The 20,258-nt window shown below is 37.9% G+C and overlaps 1 protein-coding gene across 1 annotated transcript in view; it reads right to left on the reverse strand.

The window, feature by feature from the left end:
* Positions 1–5,459: 5,459 nt before the first annotated feature.
* LOC106089352 (myrosinase 1) overlaps positions 5,460–20,258 on the reverse strand; it is a 52,121-nt gene continuing 37,322 nt past the window's right edge. Inside the window, exons 3-6 of the mRNA XM_059360378.1 lie at positions 16,128–16,700; positions 15,468–15,779; positions 11,963–12,201; positions 5,460–5,923 (exon numbers count right to left, since the gene is read on the reverse strand). Coding sequence (XP_059216361.1) covers positions 5,644–5,923; positions 11,963–12,201; positions 15,468–15,779; positions 16,128–16,700 — 1,404 coding nt within the window. The 3' untranslated portion in view covers positions 5,460–5,643. The remainder of the gene's footprint in view (positions 5,924–11,962; positions 12,202–15,467; positions 15,780–16,127; positions 16,701–20,258) is intronic.

Here is a 20,258-nt window from a genome sequence, read left to right on the forward strand (position 1 = left end):
CCTTTTTATAGCTGAGTCCGAACGTCGTGCCGCGGACCAATACCTCTCTATTGTAAAAATGCATGATTTAGGATAAGAAAACAAAAATTTTAGAATAATTACTCATCACTAATGTTGTAATGTTTTAATTTATTTATTTACACCCGCATAACAAGAAAATAAAAATCTTATAATTTAAATGCGGGTAATATCTCCAACAATTGTACATAGTAAACACTTAAAGCTAAGAATCTATAGCTATACAATACATCACAGATATTGAATGAATAATTTACTAACGTACGTCTACTTACGGAGTCGCAATTAGCAAACAACTCACAGCCGTAGAGAGTGCCAGGAACAAGATAAGTCTTTGCCAAGAGAGACCTAACCCACAGCGGAGTAACCGACTGAGTGGTCCAGAGACCACGCAATTTTGAATATCCCTGACCAATGACAGAGTCGATATGATTACTCTAAGTCAGAGTGCTATTAATAACAACGCCCAAGCTCTTTGCATGAGGAACGATTTCCAATCTAGCGTTGGTAATGAATATACCGACATAACATGAAAAACGAGACAGCCTGTTTCAGATAACAACACACTTGGACTTTTTAGGGTTGAGACACCGGCCATTGGCTTTCGCCCACGTGCTAACTCTTGACAGATCATGATTAAGCAGACGTATGTTTTCAGCAATCTCATCCCTCGGACTGCCGATATATCGTCAGCATACATATGTGCCTCACAATAAGATAATTGACTCGCCAAATCGTTACGATACAATGAAAAGAGAAGAGGACCCAGAATTGATCCCTGAGGAGCACCTTTTAAAACAAGCAGAGAGGACAATACAGATAACTTATAACCGACGGACTGAGTGCGGTGTGACAGGTACAATAAAATAAGACGAACGGACGTAGAAGAAAAATTGTAAAGATGTCTCATCTTATCACATAACAAGGAATGATCCACAGTGTCAAATGCCCTAGAAACCATTCTAGAAGAACAAGGAAATTTATCTTGTCATTCTCCAAATTGACCTTGATCCTCTCAGTGACCTCTGCCAAGGCAGTTATGCAGCTGTGATTAGGACGAAACCCGGACTGTCTCACATATAACAAAGAGTTCTCGTTGACAAAAGACGATATTTGAAAATGCAGCAAATTCTCAAAGACCTTTGACAAGTAACGAAGAATCCCAATTGCGATTCTATATTCCTTGGAATTCTTAGGCAGTGGGATGACCTTGGCATGCTTCCATGCTAATGGAAGCATGGTCTAAATCCTATTGAAAACATAGGTTACATGAGGAATGATAAGGGGGAGAGCAAGAGTCTTACAAATCTAGGACACACTCAAGGACATCGGCGGGACCAATACAGCTGAAGCCAAAACCAGAGTAGTCATCGAGAGAGGGGGAGATATTGTAGCCATAGAAATTGGGATCAACTGGGATTTGTGGGACATTACCAAAGGCATCATGAAACCCATTGATGTCAAAGTTTGTTGAACATCTATTAGTATTTTTCCCAATTCCTATGTCTCGAAAAACCTTCCAAGTTCTCTTGGAGCCTATTGCAGAAGTAAAGCGTCTTGGCTACCTTAATCAACTTATTGATGTGGTCTCTTGCTGAGCGAAAGGCATCATGTAACTCAGGCGTCCTGAAAGGCATCATGTAACTCAGGCGTCCTGAATAGCCGAACGAATATCGCGGGAGAACCACGGTTTCGATTTCTCTAGTCTTGAGTGGAACCGTAAGTTCATTCTAACAAATTAAATCATAAGTACACTGGTAATAATTTAATACAGAATGTTATTGAATTTAATACTAAGATCGTTTTGTCTTGCAAATGATTGTTTTGTGTTAATTTTGTTATTGTTGTTGTCTGTTTATAAACAAAGTTCTGAAATGTTTGTTTTTTTTTTTAAATTTGGTATGCAAATTTCAAAATGCAGGAATGTAGAAAAAAATTAACACTTCATAATCACAATCATATTTTGTACAGAGATATCTGTAGAAAGCCTTATGCAATATATCCATCACAATTTTTGTCTAGAATTTGAACAAAAATAAACACTTTCACTAAGATAAGAAAATCATTATCATCGTATTTATATTATCCATCTAAGTACAGGTAGTGGTATTTTAGTTTGGAATGATTGAAATCTGAAAATTAATTTAAATATTTTATTGGGTTGCCCAAAAAGTAATTGCGGATTTTTCATATAGTCGGCGTTGACAAATTTTTTCACAGCTTGTGACTCTGTAATTGCATTCTTTCTTCTGTCAGTTATCAGCTGTAACTTTTAGCTTGCTTTAGATAAAAAGTGTAAAAAAGTATATTTGATTAAAGTTCATTCTAAGTCTTATTAAAAATGCATTTACTTTCTTTTAAAAAATCCGCAATTACTTTTTGGGCAACCCATATATATATTGCAATGTTGCTCCAAGCTTGGAAAAAATTCTTTCTGGGTTAAAATCATACTTAAACTTCTACAAATCCGTCACGAAATAGTATTTGGGCGACTACTGGCTTAGATGTATGTCCATAGTAACATGGGGCGGATTTATATCCGCACTCCAACCCAAATCCATCAAAATTTAAAGAAAAACAAGCAAAAGCTTGCTGAGTTCAGCCGGGCCGAATTTTATATACCCTCCACCATGGATCGCATTTGTCGAGTTCTATGCGCGGTATCTCTTTTTAGGCAAACAAAGGATTAAAGATAAGAATTGCTACGCTTTTGAAGCGTATTGAATTGAATGTTTGGGGGGCCACAGTAGAAGTCTATGTGTTAAATTTCAGCCAAATCGAATAAGAATTGGTCCTTTAAGGGGCTCAAGAAGTAGTATAGGGAGATCGGTTTATAGGAGAGCTGTATCAGGCTAAAGACTGATTCAGACCATATTTGGCACGTATATTGAAGGTCATGGGAGAAGCCGTTGTATAAAATTTCAGCCAAATCGGATAATAATTACGCCCTCTGGAGGCTCAAGAAGTCAAAATCCCAGATCGGTTTATATGGCAGCTATATCAGATTATGGATCGATTTGAACCATATTCGACACAGTTGTTGGAAGTCATAACAAAACACCTCGTGCAAAATTTCAGCCAAATCGGATAAGAATTGTGCCCTCTAGCGGCTCAAGAAGTCAAGATCCCAGATCAGTTTATATGACAGCTATATCAGGTTATGGACCGTTTTGAACCATACTTAGCACAGTTATTGGAAGTCATAACGAAATACGTGATGTAAATTTTCAGCCAAATCGGATAAGAATTGCCCAATGTAGAGGCTCAAGAATTCAAGACCCCAGATCGGCTTATATGACAGCTATATCAGGTTATGAACCGATTTTAAACATACTCAGCACAGTTGTTGGAAGTCAAAACGAAACATGTTGTGCAAAATTTCAGCCAAATCGGATAATAATTACGCCCATTGGAGGCTCAAGAAGTGAGGTCCCCAGATTGGTTTATATGGCAGCTATATCAGATTATGGATCGATTTGAACCATATTCGAAACAGTTGTTGGAAGTCATAACAAAAGACCTCATGCAAAATTTCAGCGTAATGGGATAATAATTGCGACCTCTAGAGTCTCAAGAAGTCAAGATCCAAGATCGGTTTATATGAAAGATATATCAGGTTATGGACCGTCTTGAACCATATTTAGCACAGTTATTGGAAAACATAACGAAATACGTGATGCAAATTTTCAGCCAAATCGGATAAAAATTGCCCAATGTAGAGGCTCAAGAATTCAAGACCCCAGATCGGCTTATATGACAGCTATATCAGGTTATGAACCGATTTCAACCATACTCAGCACAGTTGTTGGAAGTCAAAACGAAACATGTTGTGCAACATTTCAGCCAAATCGGATGAGAATTGCGCCCTCCAGCGGCTCAAGAAGTCAGGAACCAAGATCGGTTTATATGACATCTATACCAGATTATGAACCAATTTGAATCATACTTAACACAGTTGTTGGATATTATAACAAAACACTTCGTGCAAAATTTCATTCCAATCGGATAAGAATCGCGCACTCTAGAGGCTCGAGAAGTCAAGACCCATGATCGGTTTATATGGCAGCTATATCAGGTTATGAACCGATATGGCCCATTTAAAAACCCAACCGACCTACACTTATAAAAAGTATTTGTGCAAAATTTCAAGCGGCTAGCTTTACTCCTTCTAAAGTTAGCGTGCTTTCGACAGACAGACAGACGGACGGACGGACAGACGGACAGACGGACGGACGGACGGACATGGCTTGATCGATATAAAATGTCGCGACGATCAAGAATTTGGGGTCTCAGACGAATATTTCGAGTAGTTACCAACAGAATGACGAAATTAGTATACCCCCCATCCTATGGTGGGGGGTATAATAAGTATATTTAAGTATCTCTGCAAAATTAATAAGACTCTGCAGGATAACACTTGCAAATACGCATTCCTCAGTAAGAATAGGAAGAAGTCTCTCCGAACCATTTAATACCAAACGAGGTTTCAGACAAGGAGACAGCCTATTGTGTGATCTCCTTAATATCCTGCTGGAGAAGATTATACGAGATGCAGATGTGAATAGATATGGCACACTAATCACAAGAGAACACATGCTACTCGGCTATGCCGACGACATCGATAACATAGGTCGGTCACCGTAAGTAGTAACTGCAGCCTTTGAAACAATCGAAAGAGAGTCAGTGAAAATGGGTCTGGCTGTAAATGGAGATAAGACGAAATGGATGGTTTCAACTCCCAAAAAGCCTTGCATAACCGAGCAGATAAAGAAAATGGAGAAAGTTGGGATCCACAACTTTGAGACAGTCAGTAACTTTATATACCTCGGCATCGCCGTAACCGAAACTAATGACACCAGTTTTGAGATTAAGCGACGAATAATACTGGCAAACAGATGCTACTTTGGACTAAGTAAGCAGTTTAGAAACAAGGCCACCTCTCGACAGGCGAAGATTACACTCTACAAGACACCGATACTAACCGTGCTGTTATATGGTTCTGAAGCATGGGTACTTGTGAAAGCAGATGAGGCAGTACTTGGAGTACTTGGAGTATTTAAGAGAAAGATTCTTCTTAAAATATATGGACCAGTTTGCGTTAACGAAGAATACAGGAGGCGTATGAACCACGAGCTGTATGTGCTGTATGACGACGACAGCATAGTTACACGCATCAAAATACAACGGCTGCGTTGGCTAGGTCATGTTGTCAGAATGGATGAAGAAGCTCCAGCAAAGAAGTCTTTTGAAGGCAAACACGCTGGTACACGCAAACCGGGAAGACCCAAAGCCCGATGGAAAGATCAAGTTGTGGGAGACACCTCGAAACCTTGTGTCAGAGATTTTAGAATGAGCGCAGAAGTCGAGGCGCTTGGAACGCTATTCAACGTTCGGCCAGTGGAACAAATATTCTGTCATAGCCAATTAAAGTAAAGTAAGAGTATATTTAAATATTTTATTTCTTAAAGTCCACAAAAACAAAACAATTAAATGTACAATAATTACTTAATAACAATACACACACTAATATCATTTACAAATTATGGCATGATTTTCATTTCACAGTGTACGATGATAGTTGCAATGTTAATTAACAGTTCGTTGAAAGTTACAATGGCGGCAAGATTAGTACAAATATTTGGCAAAAATTACAAATAAAAATAATGACAAGCTGCACATGAGGTAGCTGCTGCTGCTTTCGGTAGAACTTCTAAGACGACTACTGGCAGAGGTAAGCTCAGGCAGACGGGACATGGCAGTGATCTGATCGTCATTCAATGTGGGACGATAACTCCAATCGATACGATTCGTTTTGCAGATGCGAGAATAAACGCGAGCCGATATCTTAGGTGTTCTCTTGCGCTGGGCATCATTAAAGTCGACATGATATAGACCGAATTTTTCGCTGCAAAGAGGAGGGGAAAAGAAAAAATGAAATGGGTTGAAAGATAAAATATCGACAAATTGAACAAAATCTTCTAATATATTGGGTTGCCCAAAAAGTAATTGCGGATTTTTCATATAGTCGGCGTTGACAAATTTTTTCACAGCTTGTGTCTCTGTAATTGCATTGTTTCTTCTGTCAGTTTTCAGCTGTTACTTTTAGCTAGCTTTAGAAAAAAAGTGTAAAAAAAGTTTATATGATTAAAGTTCATTCTAAGTTTTATTAAAAATGCATTTACTCTCTTTTAAAAAATCCGCAATTACTTTTTGGGCAACCCAATATAAAAATCAATTTGTTTTTCAGTTTGTTTGTGGGTTTGTAAATTTGTTTGTTCCGTATAGACTCAAAAACGGCTAAACCGTTTTCTTTGCAATTTTCACAGATTGTGGAGAGTGGCCCGCAAGGAGCAATAGGCTATATAATTGTTTGAAATCGGGAGGGGGGCGGACCCTCCCCCTTACCCCAAAAGTACTAACCAAAAATAAAAGCGGACCGATCGGGACAATATGGGATTCAAATGAATGGTATTCAAGAGTAGAGTACGAATTTCGTATAAAAAGTTGGGTCTAAGCACCTGGGGGGCCGCCCCAGCCCCAAAACCCCTTAAATTAGGTTTATTTGACGATTATGACAATAAGGGACTCAAAGGAAAGGTATTCGGGAGTTGATTACAAATATGGTCAGGAAGTAGGAATAGGCTTTATAATTTATTAATAACGGAAGGGAGCGGACCCTTCACCGTTACCCTAAAAACACCACCCAAAATCAAAAGTGGACCGATAAAGACAATATGGGTATCAAATGAAAAGTATGCAGGAGTAGATAACGAATCTGGCACAAATCTGGACCCACCCCCACAAAAACGCCCAAAATGGGCACATTAGCCAATCTCGGATATATGGGACTCGGTTTGGTTGTTCCGTATAGACTGAAAAACGGCAGAATCGATATTCTCGACATGTTCGCATATTGTGCAGGTTGGTCTGGAAGGAAACATAGGCTATATAATTATTCGGTATCAGAAGGGGGGCGGACTCTACCCCTTAATCCAAATACACAACCGAAAATCAAAAGTGGACCGATCGGGACAATGAAAGATATTGAATAGGAGTATACGAATATGGTATTAAAATTTGAGTCTAAGTACCTATTGGGCCGCCCGTACCCCAAAACTCCCCCAAACAGACATATTGGACGTTCATTTCAATATAGGGCTCAAATGAAAGGTATTCGGGAGTAGATTTGGAATCTGGCATACAAAATCGAATCGGAAATCAAAATCACGGCACCCCTCAAAAACGCCATTAGACCCATTATGACTATGTGATACTTGGCTGAACCGATTTTCTTAAAATTTTCATAGATTGTGTACGTTTGTCTGAAAGGAAACATAGGCTATATAATTTTTAATAATATCGGGTAGAGGCGGACCCTCCTCCTTACCCCAAAAACGCCACCCCTATCCGAAAGTGGTCCGATGGGCACAATAAGGGTATCAAATGAAAGGTATTGGAGACCAGAAAACGAATATGGTATTATAATTTAGGTCCAAGTACCCACCGCTTTATCCGATGTTCTCGCCAGGATTCGAACGGCGTTCAGCGTCATAGGCTACAATGGCACGAATTCGATATCCGCATTCAAGGCGAAGTGTCCCCACCCTAAAAACCTATTAGAGAGTTAAAAAAGGCGCAGAGGAGCAGGCCGGGTTCTGCTAGTCTTACAGCGGTCAAAAAAAGTATTCATCATTCAATGTTTTTTTTTTAATAAGTCTACAAAAGACAATTGGAATAAAAACATATTAAACTAATGATGCAGTAGTGCTTGTGTGATATATATGTACACAATTTCATTGTTTTTAAAGAAAAAAATAGTATTTATTGGAACAAAAAGAGCCATTTTACAGCTGAACACAAAAAATTAAACAAAAAAAGTATTCATCATTGCAAAAAAACAAAAAAATAAATAACATAATTTAAAAAAATTAATACTTTGTTATTCGACCACCGCGTCTTATAACTTCTTTTAAACGGTTTGACATCGATTGGACTAATTTAGCGGTTATATTTTGGTCTATATTAGTCCATTCCTCCATTATCACCTGTTGCATTTGACTCTTGCTCGAAAAATTGCGCGTTCTCAATTTGCGTTCGAGATGTTCCCAAAGATGTTCAATTGGGTTCAAGTCGGGACTTTGAGGAGGAGTTTTAATGACTTTGGGGCAGTTATACAGCATCCACATCTTGGTATTTAAAGCAGAATGTTTGGGGTCATTATCTTGATAATATTGAAAGTTATTACCAAGCCCAAGTTTTACAGCACTATCTTTTAAATTCCTCTTTAAAATGTCAATGTAATACTTATGATCCATTACTCCATTAATAATTTCAAGATTTCCCGCTCCTGAAGCCGCCATACACCCCCAAACCATTAAACCACCTCCACCATGTTTTACAGTAGCAACTGTGTTTCGTTCTTCAAGCTCTGTATTTGGTTTTCTGTACACTATGACCTTTCCATCGCACCCAAAAAGATTAAACTTGCTCTCGTCTGCAAAAATGACTGTTTTCCAAAATGATTCGGGCTGTTTTACATACATTTTTGCGAAGTTTAGCCTTTTCACTCGGTTTATTTTATTTATAAAGGGCTTCTTACGTGCAGTTCTTCCTCTGTAACTATGCCTTTTGAGTGTATTTCGAATTGTTTGTGTAGTAACTTCCTTCCCTAAATATTCCATAGTGTTTTTACGAAGAATGGTCGCATTTGTCTTCGGAGTTTTCTGAACTTGCCGCACTAGCCAACGCACATCTCCAACTGAAAGTGCTTTTGGTCGACCAGATCTTGGTTTATTGTCAACAGTTTTCGTTTCTGTCCACTTTCTGATGATGGATTGTATAGTAGATCGTGGTCTATTTAATATTTCACTGATAGTTTTTTGAGTTAAACCATTCCTGTGGTGTTTTATTATCAAAACTTTTACCTCATCAGAAACCTCGTTTTGCTTACGACTCATTTTGACAAAAACTATATTTTCAATGAAATTAAATATTTGCTGTCAAGGGCAAAGCCTCCTTTACTAAATAAAACAGAAAAGGGGGATTCCCAAATAATATTTGAATTTGACTTTGATGATAGCACATCAATGATGAATACTTTTTTTGTTCTGTTTTTGGTGTTATTATATAAAATTGCATTTTTTGCGCTAATTAAATTTATTTTTTAAATTTATTTTAAAACATATTACGAAAAATAAACTATTGCATAAAACTGCATTATTTGTTTACTTTAAATTTTCTTCAATTACCCAAAATAAGTGAATTTATTATCAATTTTGCTAATGATGAATACTTTTTTTGACCGCTGTATATATAAAAATCAATTTGTGTTTGTTATAGCCTTAAAAACGGCTGAACCGATTTTCTTGAAATTTTCACTGATGGCGCAAAACGGTCCCGTGGTGAAAATAGGGTACCACATTTTTTGATATCTGAAGGGGGAACGGACCCTCCCCTTTACCCTAATTTTCAGAAACGCCAGATCTCGCAGATGGGTGGTGCGATTTCAGCGAAATTTTGTGTGCTCTCTTATAATAACCTAAAAACAAAAATTTTGTATCCAAATTTCGGATGGGATACCTTGGGGGCCGCCCCCACCCCCAAAACCTACAAAATATATATATATATATATAGACCAATCAAGACAATATGGGACTCAAATGAAAGATATTTAAGATTTGAAAATATATCTAATATCCAATTGTCGGACAAAGTGTTTGGGGGACCACCCCAACGCCCAAAACAACCCTAAATCGGACATATTTACCCACCATGGCAATATGGGACCCAAATGAAAGGTATTTACGAGTAGAATAGGAATTTGATATCCAAATGTGGGACCAAGTTTCTGGGGGTCCACCCCTTCCCCAAAACATATGGAGCTTAAATAAAAGGTATTTAAGTGTAGAATATGAATCTGGTATCCAAATGTGAACCCAGTATTTGGGAGGCCGTGTCTACCCGAAAGCACCCCCCAAAGAGGAAAAATTTACGACCATAACAATATGGGGCTCAAATAAAAGGTCTTTGGGAATATAGCACGAATTTGATATCAATATTCGGGAAAGTTTCGTTGGGGCCACCCCACCCCTATAACACCATCCATATAGGAAGTATTTGCTGACCATTGCAATATGGGGCTCAAATGAGAGGTATTTTAAAGTAGAACACGAATATGATACATACTTTCAAGGCCAAGTCAATGAGTGGCCGTCTCATCCCACCCCCTCCCCCAAAACGACCCCATACCGGTCATGTTAGCCGAGTATGGAAATATGGGGTTCAGATGAAAGGTATTTGAGAGTAGACCACGAAACTGATATCAACATTCGGGACCAACTGTCTAGGGGACGTCCCACCACTATAACAACCCCCCCAATTGGGCCTTATTTGCTCACCAAGACAATTTACGCCTTCAAGACAGTGAAGCTCGACATTGATAGTTTTTGGGGCCCATAGCCCAAACCAGACATATTTGCTAACTTTTGTAATAAGGGGTTTAAATTAAAGGTATTTGAGATTAGATATTGGCCAATGCCAATATGGGGTTCAAATAAATGTTATATAGATACATAAAAATAGAGCACGATGCTGATATATTTTCAGGGCTTAGTGTGTGGGGGGATCACCCCACTTCCCAAAAACACCCCTAAATGGGGCATATTTACAGACCATGTCAATGTGGGGCTTAAATGAAAGGTATTGGGGAGTAGAGCACGAATTTGATCCCCACTTTTGGGGCCAATTTTCTCGGGGCTACCACTTTCCCAAAATAGACAACAAACAGCAATTATGGGGCTAACCATCGCAATATGGGGCTAAAATAAAGGTATTTGGGAGTAGAATATAAATATCCAAATGTGGGACCATGTATTTGAGGCACCGCTCTTTCCCCAGAAACCTCCCAAAGGGTAAAAACTTGCCGACCATGGTAATATGTGGCTTAAATGAAAGGTTTTTGAGATTAGAAAACTATTGGTTGCCCAAAAAGTAATTGCGGATTTTTCATATACTCTCTGTAATTGCATTCTTTCTTCTGTCAGTTATCAGCTGTTACTTTTAGCTTGCTTTAGAAAAAAAAAGTGTAAAAAAGTATATTTGATTAAAGTTCATTCTAAGTCTTATTAAAAATGCATTTACTTTCTTTTCAAAAATCCGCAATTACTTTTTGGGCAACCCAATAATTTGATATTGGGGTCAAGTGTTCGGGGGAACCCTCAGCCTATAAACTCTACTTAAACCAATGGCAATATGGGGTTTAAAAAATTGGTATTTGAGACAAGAGCACCATACTGATATTTCTTTCAGGGTCAAATATCTAGGGGACCACCTTACCCCCCCAAAATCTTCCTCAATCGGACATTATGAGAATATCGGGCGAAAATAAAGTCTTTTTAGAATGGCATTAAACCCTCCCAGCGAATTCGTGGTCCAATAAAGATCATATGGAATTCAGGTAAAGGCATTTATATTATTATACTTTTAGTCAAGTGATATGCATATACGATTTTCGTAGCTCTTTAATTGTCGAAAATCAATATTCCAAGGATACTTTTGTTCCATATAAAGTAAAAGAAGGCACAGCGGAGCGGTCCCGGTTCATCTAGTGTAAATTAAAAAAAATCATTGCAGTAACAGAATTTTTCGTTTGTGGCAATCAATTAACTTGTTTGTCACAAACAAGAAGTTTGATTTACTTCATTTCCTGTTTGCCCTATCTTAATTGCAATACTGAGCGCATCAACCGCTTCTTCAGGTGGCACCTCTCATTTTATTTTTTACCTACCGGGAATAAAAAGAAGTCATTCGGTGCCAATTCAAGACTATACGGCAGATGACTCATCAAATCGATGTTTTGAGCGAGACGAGCGCGCATGGTCGTGATGAAGAGTGATTGGTTTTTTTTTGGCAACAATTTTCTTATTTCTTTATTTTCCATGCTCACCTGAAGCCAGCTTTCCATTCATAGCTGTCCATAAGACTCCACGCAATATACCCCTCAACATTAGCACCATCTTCCAAGGCATCTAATACCGAGCTCAAGTACATATTATAGTAATCAACACGAGCATAGTCCTCCAAACCACCACGGTCACTGACACCATTCTCGGTAATAATCATGGGTGGATTATTGTATTCCTTCTTAATCCACATCAGCATATTGTACATGCCCTTGGGAAACACCTGCAAAATTCAAGAGTAGTACACAAAAAAAAAAAGATAAATTATAGCAGGAACATTATTGATAGTAATAATAATCTTAATCGACTTTTCATTCCAGCACCTCATTAACCATTTGCCTTTTAATCGGTTGATCTTCAGGTCTCTTCCCGCTGTTTAATCACTCCAACCACTAAGCACCTGTGGTTGCTTTAAAGCTAATTTTTGTTAAATTGAGTTAAACAAATTATTGCTTGCCGTATTAATTAGCGACCGTTATTAGAAATATTTGAATAAGAATGGCTAAGTACCCAGGCAGCAGACTACCTACCTAGAGCGAAGGGGTGGCAATGCGGACCCTTTTACAGATATTAGCAAATACACTTAATCCATCAATTAGCGTTATAATCTTCATTACCCTTTCGTTCTTCTACTATTTATTCCAAATAGAGTTGCTTATAAATGGAACTTGAATATCATCTGTCACTTTGGTATTTAAACGCTTACTGATGGAAAAATAATTGTGCTGAATTTAGTTGTCAGGTATGTCATTAATGCAATGCCCATGTCAATAATTTAATACAATTATCTCTAATTTGACAGTGGATATTTTCATGGAGTGCATATGACAGGAAAGACACACACTAACACTTGCTAATTGACTTGGAAAGCTTAACTACAGCACACATCAACAAGTAATTTAATCCGAGTGAAAGTTCGATTTCAAACCAAGAACATTTTGACATTTAAGTTATATTGGATGATACGTTGGACCTCATATGGTACGGATTTTCCAGTTCCGAAGAAACCAGTGTTCACTATAGAAGGTTAAATCACTTGCCCAGCTGATGAAATATTGCAATAGCAGTGTTGTATACAAATATTGGGTTGCCCAAAAAGTAATTGCGGTTTTTTTAAGCTGTGAAAAAATTTGTCAACGCCGACTATATGAAAAATCCGCAATTACTTTTTGGGCAACCCAAAAGACTATTATGTCAAATATTTTTTTTTAAAGTTTTAAAGTTTTTACAACATTTTTTTTATTTTTTCACATTTTTAATGTTTGTTATCACAAATCTTTTAATTTTGTAGCTGCTGCACGTGGCAATGCAAATAAAAACTAATATGTCAATTTGACAGTGTGCAGAAGTTTGACAGATGAGTGGGAATGTATACCCCTATCGTCACAGGATTGTATCCAAAATATATTGGGTTGACCAAAAAGTAATTGCTATTTTTCATATAGTCGGCGTTAACAAATTTTTTCAACGGCTTGTGACTCTGTAATTGCGTTTTTTCTTCTGTCAGTTATCAGCTGTTACTTTTAGCTTGCTTTCGAAAAAAAGTGTAAAAAAAGTATATTTGATTAAAGTTCATTCTAAGTTTTATTAAAAATGCATTTACTTTCTTTTAAAAAATCCGCAATTACTTTTTGGGCAACCCAATATTTATTTACACGTAGTGGCAGTTGCCCAACAACAAAATTTTGAGTACACTATCTGTCAAAATCAGCGATTAGTACAACTCTGATTTTGTGTATGTAACTAGTTCGCGCCATTTTTCGTTGTTTGAGTGTGTTATGGTTCTTAACTATAATTCACACACACAACCAAAACTCGTTGACAGATAGTGCACTTTGCGAGAAAAAATTGTACTCAGCTGTTTACGGTACACTACACGGTAATTATGTCATGGTTATATCGTTGTTGTTAGCTAAGTGGCGCTACCTTCTAAATATTATTGTACAATGGAAGAAACTGTGTTTTATTTTTATACACTCCACCATAGGATGGGGGTATGCTAATTTCGTCATACTGTTTGCAATTCCTCGAAATATTCCTCTGAGACCCCATTAAGTATATATATTCTTACTCGTCATGACATTTTAAGTCCATCTAGCCATGTCCGTCCGTCTATCTGTCGAAAGCACGCTAACTTTCGTAGGAGTAAAGCTAGCCGCTTGAAATTTTTCACAAATACTTCTTATTGGTGTAGGTCGGTTGGGATTGTAAATGGGCCAAATCGGTCCATGTTTTGATATAGCTGCCATATAAACCGATATTGGGTTTTGACTTCTTGAGCCTCTAGAGGGCGCAATTCTCGTCCGATTTGACACATAGTGGTTTGATATCACTTCTAACAACTGTGCAAAGTATGGTTCAAATCGGTCCATAACCTGGTATAGCTGCCATGTAAACCGATTTTGGGTATTGACTTCATGAGCTTTTAGAAGGCGAAATTCTTATCCGATTTGACTGAAATTCTTATCCGATTTTGCACATAGTGTTTTGATATCACTTCCAACAACTGTGCGAAATATGGTCCAAATCGGTCCATACCCTGGTATAGCTGTCATATAAACCGATCTGGGATCTAGAGTTCTTGAGCCTCTAGAGAGCGCAATTCTCATCCGATTTGGCACAGATTTTGTACAACGGCTTCTCCCATGGCCTTCAACATACAAGTGCAATATGGTCTGAATCGATCTATAGCTTGACACAGCTCACATATAAACCGATCTCCCGATTTTGCTTCTTGTTTCTTTTATCATATGTTTGCCTTAAAAGTAAAATACCGGGAAAAGAACTAGACAAATGCGATCCATGGTGGAGGGTATATAAGATTCGGCCCGATCGAACTTAGCACGCTGAATACAATTTTTTCTCTCGAAGTGAACTATCTGTCAACGAGTTATGGTTATGTGTGGGTGTATTAAAGTCAAGAACCATAACACACACAAACAACGAAAAATGGCGCGAACTAGAAACATACACAAAATCAGAGTTGCACTAATGACTGATTTTGACAGATGGTGAAATCAATATTTTGATGTTGGGCAACTGCCACTACCTGTAAATTAATATATCTTGACAGCAAGCTATATTTTTATTTAAGACTTTAACCCTCAGGTGTTTCATTTAAGGGGTCTTTTCAGTCTCTTTTCAAAAAAGTATAGCAAACTGATCCAAGCCCTTTAAAATCCCCAAAAATGTTCCCAATAGTATTTTACCATAGATCTCCGAATACACCAAAAATTAAGTCTAAACTTAAAAACCGGAATTAATTCAAATTTTGAAAATATACCGAAGAGGGGTATTGCCGCCCTTAGAACAAAAAATTAAAGAGATACAAGCAATTTAAGTTATTCTTATGGAGTCTATACTTTTTCGTGATGCATTTATTTTGGTTGATGGAAAATAAAAATTTTCCAACTCGACTTGAGATAAAACAATTCCAAGAAGTATATCCCCGATACAATAATTTTATTTAGTTGTCTGCATCTAGCTTACCTTTAACCACACCGATCCAGATCCCTTCCACGAGGGATCTTGAGTCTCGACCACACCCATATCATGATTAAATGAAGGTATGGGAAATTTGGCTGAGTTATTATGATCGTTGCTAGTCACCAGCATAGAGGTGTATGTGTTAATGCCAAAGAAATCCGAAGTACCACGTATACGTTGGATCTCTTCTTTGGTAAATTCGGGTAAACGTGATCGTGTGAAGCCTTGTTCTCGGCTAAGACTGCGAATACGATCAATCATTATGGCAGGATAATTTCCATGCGACGAAAAGATGGGATGGGCAAACCAACCGAGCTAGAATCAAAAGCAAAGAAGAAAATTACAAAATTATTTTTAATAAAGCTTTTCAAATAGGATAGTTGTCAAGAGGCTGCGAACAAAAAATAGGAAAGGTTTTTTTAACGAAAAAAAAATTAGCTTTAATTTCTAATTCTCTTTCGAGACGTGCTCAATGATCGAAGAATTTTTTTTAATCGTATCCATATAATTTTAGCAATGAATTTGATATTGTATCCGTATTGCAGTAAAATTTTGAACTTTTGGTACATCTGGAACAGAGCTTGGCTCTACAAATTTCTTGAAAATATCTTTGCGTACATATAAAATATGGCCATACATTTCTTCAAAATTTACATTACTTACATAAAATTCCATACCCCTTTGTGAGGCCTCATGATCTTTTGGCGAATCCGTTTTGGGCTCCTGCCAAGACACATCCAATGTAATGCCCATGCGTCCACCTTGTCGTTTCTTGTATTCATTGCGATACATGTGTACCACTTCAGCATGAGCTTTTAGCAAATTGTGGCCACACAAATAGGATGGTATACCAGGATAGTTATAAGCTGGTGCCAAATAATCCACTCCATAACTATGCTCACAAACATGATACGGTTCATTAATGGTAGTCCAAAGCTTTACACGATCTCCATACATCTCCAATAGCAGGCGAGCATAATCCTTAAAGAGGGGTATAATTTCGGGATTTGTCCAACCACCCAATTCCTGTAGACGCTGTGGCAGCTCCCAATGATACATAGTCACCATGGGCGTAATGTTATAATGCAGCAGTTCATCGATCAGGGCGCTGTAATATTTGATACCCGCCGTACTGACCTTATTCATGTGACCTTCGGGCATTATGCGAACCCATGATATGGAAAAACGATATGTCTTGACATTCAATTCACGCACCATTTGGACATCACGGCGCCACTAGAAAAAGTTACACAAATGGAGAACAAGACACAAATGCATTCATTAAAAAGTAACGGCAGGAAATTGAGCAGAAATTCTACATATCATATAGTTAATATTTGCATACCGGTAGATTTACTGGCTAATTAATGCTAATCTTAATGTCAATATGAGCACTTATGAATAGACACTGCCTCCTTTAATTAGAATAGCTTTCATAAGTTATTATTAGTACACTAGTCTACTAGAAGCGTAGTTATGTCACTACTTTAGGCTAAGGTATAGTCTTATAGGCCATCGTAGCGCAGAGGTTAGCATGTGCGCCTATGATGCTGAACGCCTGGGTTCGATTCCTGGCCAGAAAATCGCAATAAAATTTTCAGCAGTGGATATCCCCTCCTAATGGTGGCGACATTTATGAGGTACTATGCCATAGATAGAAGCCATGTAAAAACTTCTCCCCAAAAAGATGTTGTGCTCCGGCACACCGTTCGAACTCGGCTATAAAAAATACTCTTTATCATTGAGCTTAAACTTGAATCAGCCAGCACTCATTGATATGTGAGAAGTTTGCACCTGTTCCTTAATAAAATTAGCAGAAGTTCGATTTTCCCTGCGCACATCAAGTCGTTAGTGACCTGACAAACCAATGATCATTCAAGACCTCAATCTGTAGCCTGAAGTAATGATTCCTCTACCCCATATCATGGCGAAGCAATTATAGGTGGTCTCATTTGTACAACATCCACAAATCATATGGTGCAATCCGCCATGTTGTCATCAAGCCGATCGACGTTTTGCAAACACACACAAAGAAATTTGTGTGCCTATGTGTATACATGTGCGTTCATGAGCAGAGAATATGCGAGAAAGAAGGTAACATAAAAGAGAATACAAACAATAATCTTACATCTTAATACCGTCAAACCTGGCCGGCTGTTAACTGCTGTTCGCGTGAGACCACCTTTTCAAATCCGCCTGACCCCCATATAAGCTTTCGTTCTTCTCTTTGATAAAATAAGACGCAGTCTTGGCCATCCTGCAAGGCATAGCATACGCATATAACTTATTCGTTCCACCTTCGTATAAGGCTTCCTATCCTGCCAAGAATGGGTTTACTGATTCTGTAGCCTTGGCTGAATTATAGAAGGTTACCTCACTGGCCGAAAACAAAAAGTGGAAAGACCCCATGAACATTGAAGATGTCAAAATGTGTCAATTGAAAATGATACAAATAAGAGGAAACATAAACAAAGAATGCATGCTAAACAACAGCCCTTCCTTTACTTTTTCCACGACATTCCTTTCCCATTCTAGTCTTTCGTCAAGAATTACCCAGAGGTACACCGCGAAAAAGCGGCAGCAGTATTCACTGAATAAGGTTAAGCCAAGCGATCAGCCGACATACAATACGTAGTGTACCGTATACAGCTGAGTACAATTTTTTCTCGAGAAGTGCACTATCTGTCAACGAGTTTTGGTTGTGTGTGTATTATATTGGGTTGCCCAAAAAGTAATTGCGGATTTTTTAAAAGAAAGTAAATGCATTTTTAATAAAACTTAGAATGAACTTTAATCAAATATACTTTTTTACACTTTTTTCTAAAGCAAGCTAAAAGTAACAGCTGATAACAGACAGAAGAAAGAATGCAATTACAGAGTCACAAGCTGTGAAAAAATTTGTCAACGCCGACTATATGAAAAATCTGCAATTACTTTTTGGGCAACCCAATAGTTAATAACCATACACATAATCAACGAAAAATGACGCGAAATAGTAACATACACAAAATCAGAGTTGCACTAATCATAGATTTTGGCAGATAATGTATCTCTATTGTTTTTTGGACAACTGCCACTACCTGTAAATGAATATATCTTGATACCCTCCACCCATGACAAAATTACCAGGTAGTCTACCGTAAACAGTTGAATAAAATTTTTTCTCGCGAGTTTTGGTTGTGTGTGTGTATTAAGTAAAGAACTATAACACACACAAACAACGAAAAATGGCACAAACTAATAACACACACAATAAGAGAGTTGCACTAATCACTGATTTTGACAGATAGAGCACTCAATATTTTGTTGTTGGGCAACTGCCACTACCTGTAAATGAATATATCTTGCCTCCACCATAGGATGGGGGCATACTAATTTCGTCATTCTCTTTGTAACACCTCGAAATATGCATCTAAGACCCCTAAGACCCTAAGTATATATATTCTAGATCGTCATGGCATTTTAAGACGATCTAGCCATGTCCGCCCGTCTGTGGAAGTACGCTAACTTTCAAAGAAGTAAAGCTAGCCGCTTGAAATTTGGCACGAATACTTTTTCTTAGTGTAGATCAGTTGGGATTGTAAATGGGCCAAATCGGTCCATGTTTTGTTATAGCTGCCAAATAACCCGATCTTGGGTCTTGACTTCTTGCACATCTATAGGGCGCAATTCTTATCCGATTTGGCAAAGATTTTGCACGTGGTGTTTTGGTATCATTTCCAACAATTGTGATAGGTATAGTTCATATCGGTTCATAACCTGATATATATACCGATCTTGGATCTTGACTTCTTCAGCCACTAGAGGGTGCAATCCTCATCCGATTTGGGCGAAATTTTGCACGAAGGGTTTTGTTATGACTTCCAATAACTGTTGGTAAGTATGGTTGAAATCAGTCCATAACTTGATATAGCTGCCATATATACCGATCTTGGATTTTGACTTCTTGAGCCAACAGAGGACACAATTATAATCCGATTTGGCTGAAATTTTGCATGTATTGTTTCGTTTTGACTTCCAATAACTGTGCCAAATGTGATTTAAATCGGTCATATAAACCGATCTTGGATCTTGACTTCTTGAACCACTGGAGATCGCAGTTCTTATCCGACTTCGCTGAAATTTAACATGAAGTTGTTTGTTATGTGCCAAATATGGATCAAATCGGTCTATAACCTGATATAGCTGGCATATAAACCGATCTTGGATCTTGACTTCTTTACCCACTAGTGGGCGCAATTCTTACCCCATTTGGCTGAAAATTAGCATGAAGCATTTTCTTATGACTTCCAACAACTGCGATAAATATGGTTCAAATCGATACATAACCTAATATAACTACCATATAAACCAATCTTGGATCTTGAATTCTAAAGCCTCTAGAGGGCGCAATTCTTATCCGATTTGGCTGAAATTTTGTACAACGACCTTCAACATACGTGTCCAATATGGTCTGAATCGATCAATAGCTTGATACAGCTCCGATATAAACCGATCTCCCGAATATGCTTCTTGAGCCCCAACAAGGCGCAATTCTTATCCGAATGGACTGAAATATGACACAATGACTTCTACGATGCTCAGCATTTAATTCATTAATGGTACGAATCGGACTATAACTTGCTATAGCTCCAATAGCATAACATTTCGTATTCAGTATTCTTTGTTTGCCTAAAAAGAGATAGAACTCGACAAATGCGATCCATAGTGGAGGGTTTATAAGCTTCGGCCCGGCCGAACTTGTTTTAATTTTTGGCAGTACATGGCATTGAAGATGTCAACTTGTTGTCTTGT

Source organism: Stomoxys calcitrans, chromosome 1, assembly GCF_963082655.1.
Source record: "Stomoxys calcitrans chromosome 1, idStoCalc2.1, whole genome shotgun sequence".
NCBI classification, from domain to species: Eukaryota; Metazoa; Arthropoda; class Insecta; order Diptera; family Muscidae; genus Stomoxys; species Stomoxys calcitrans.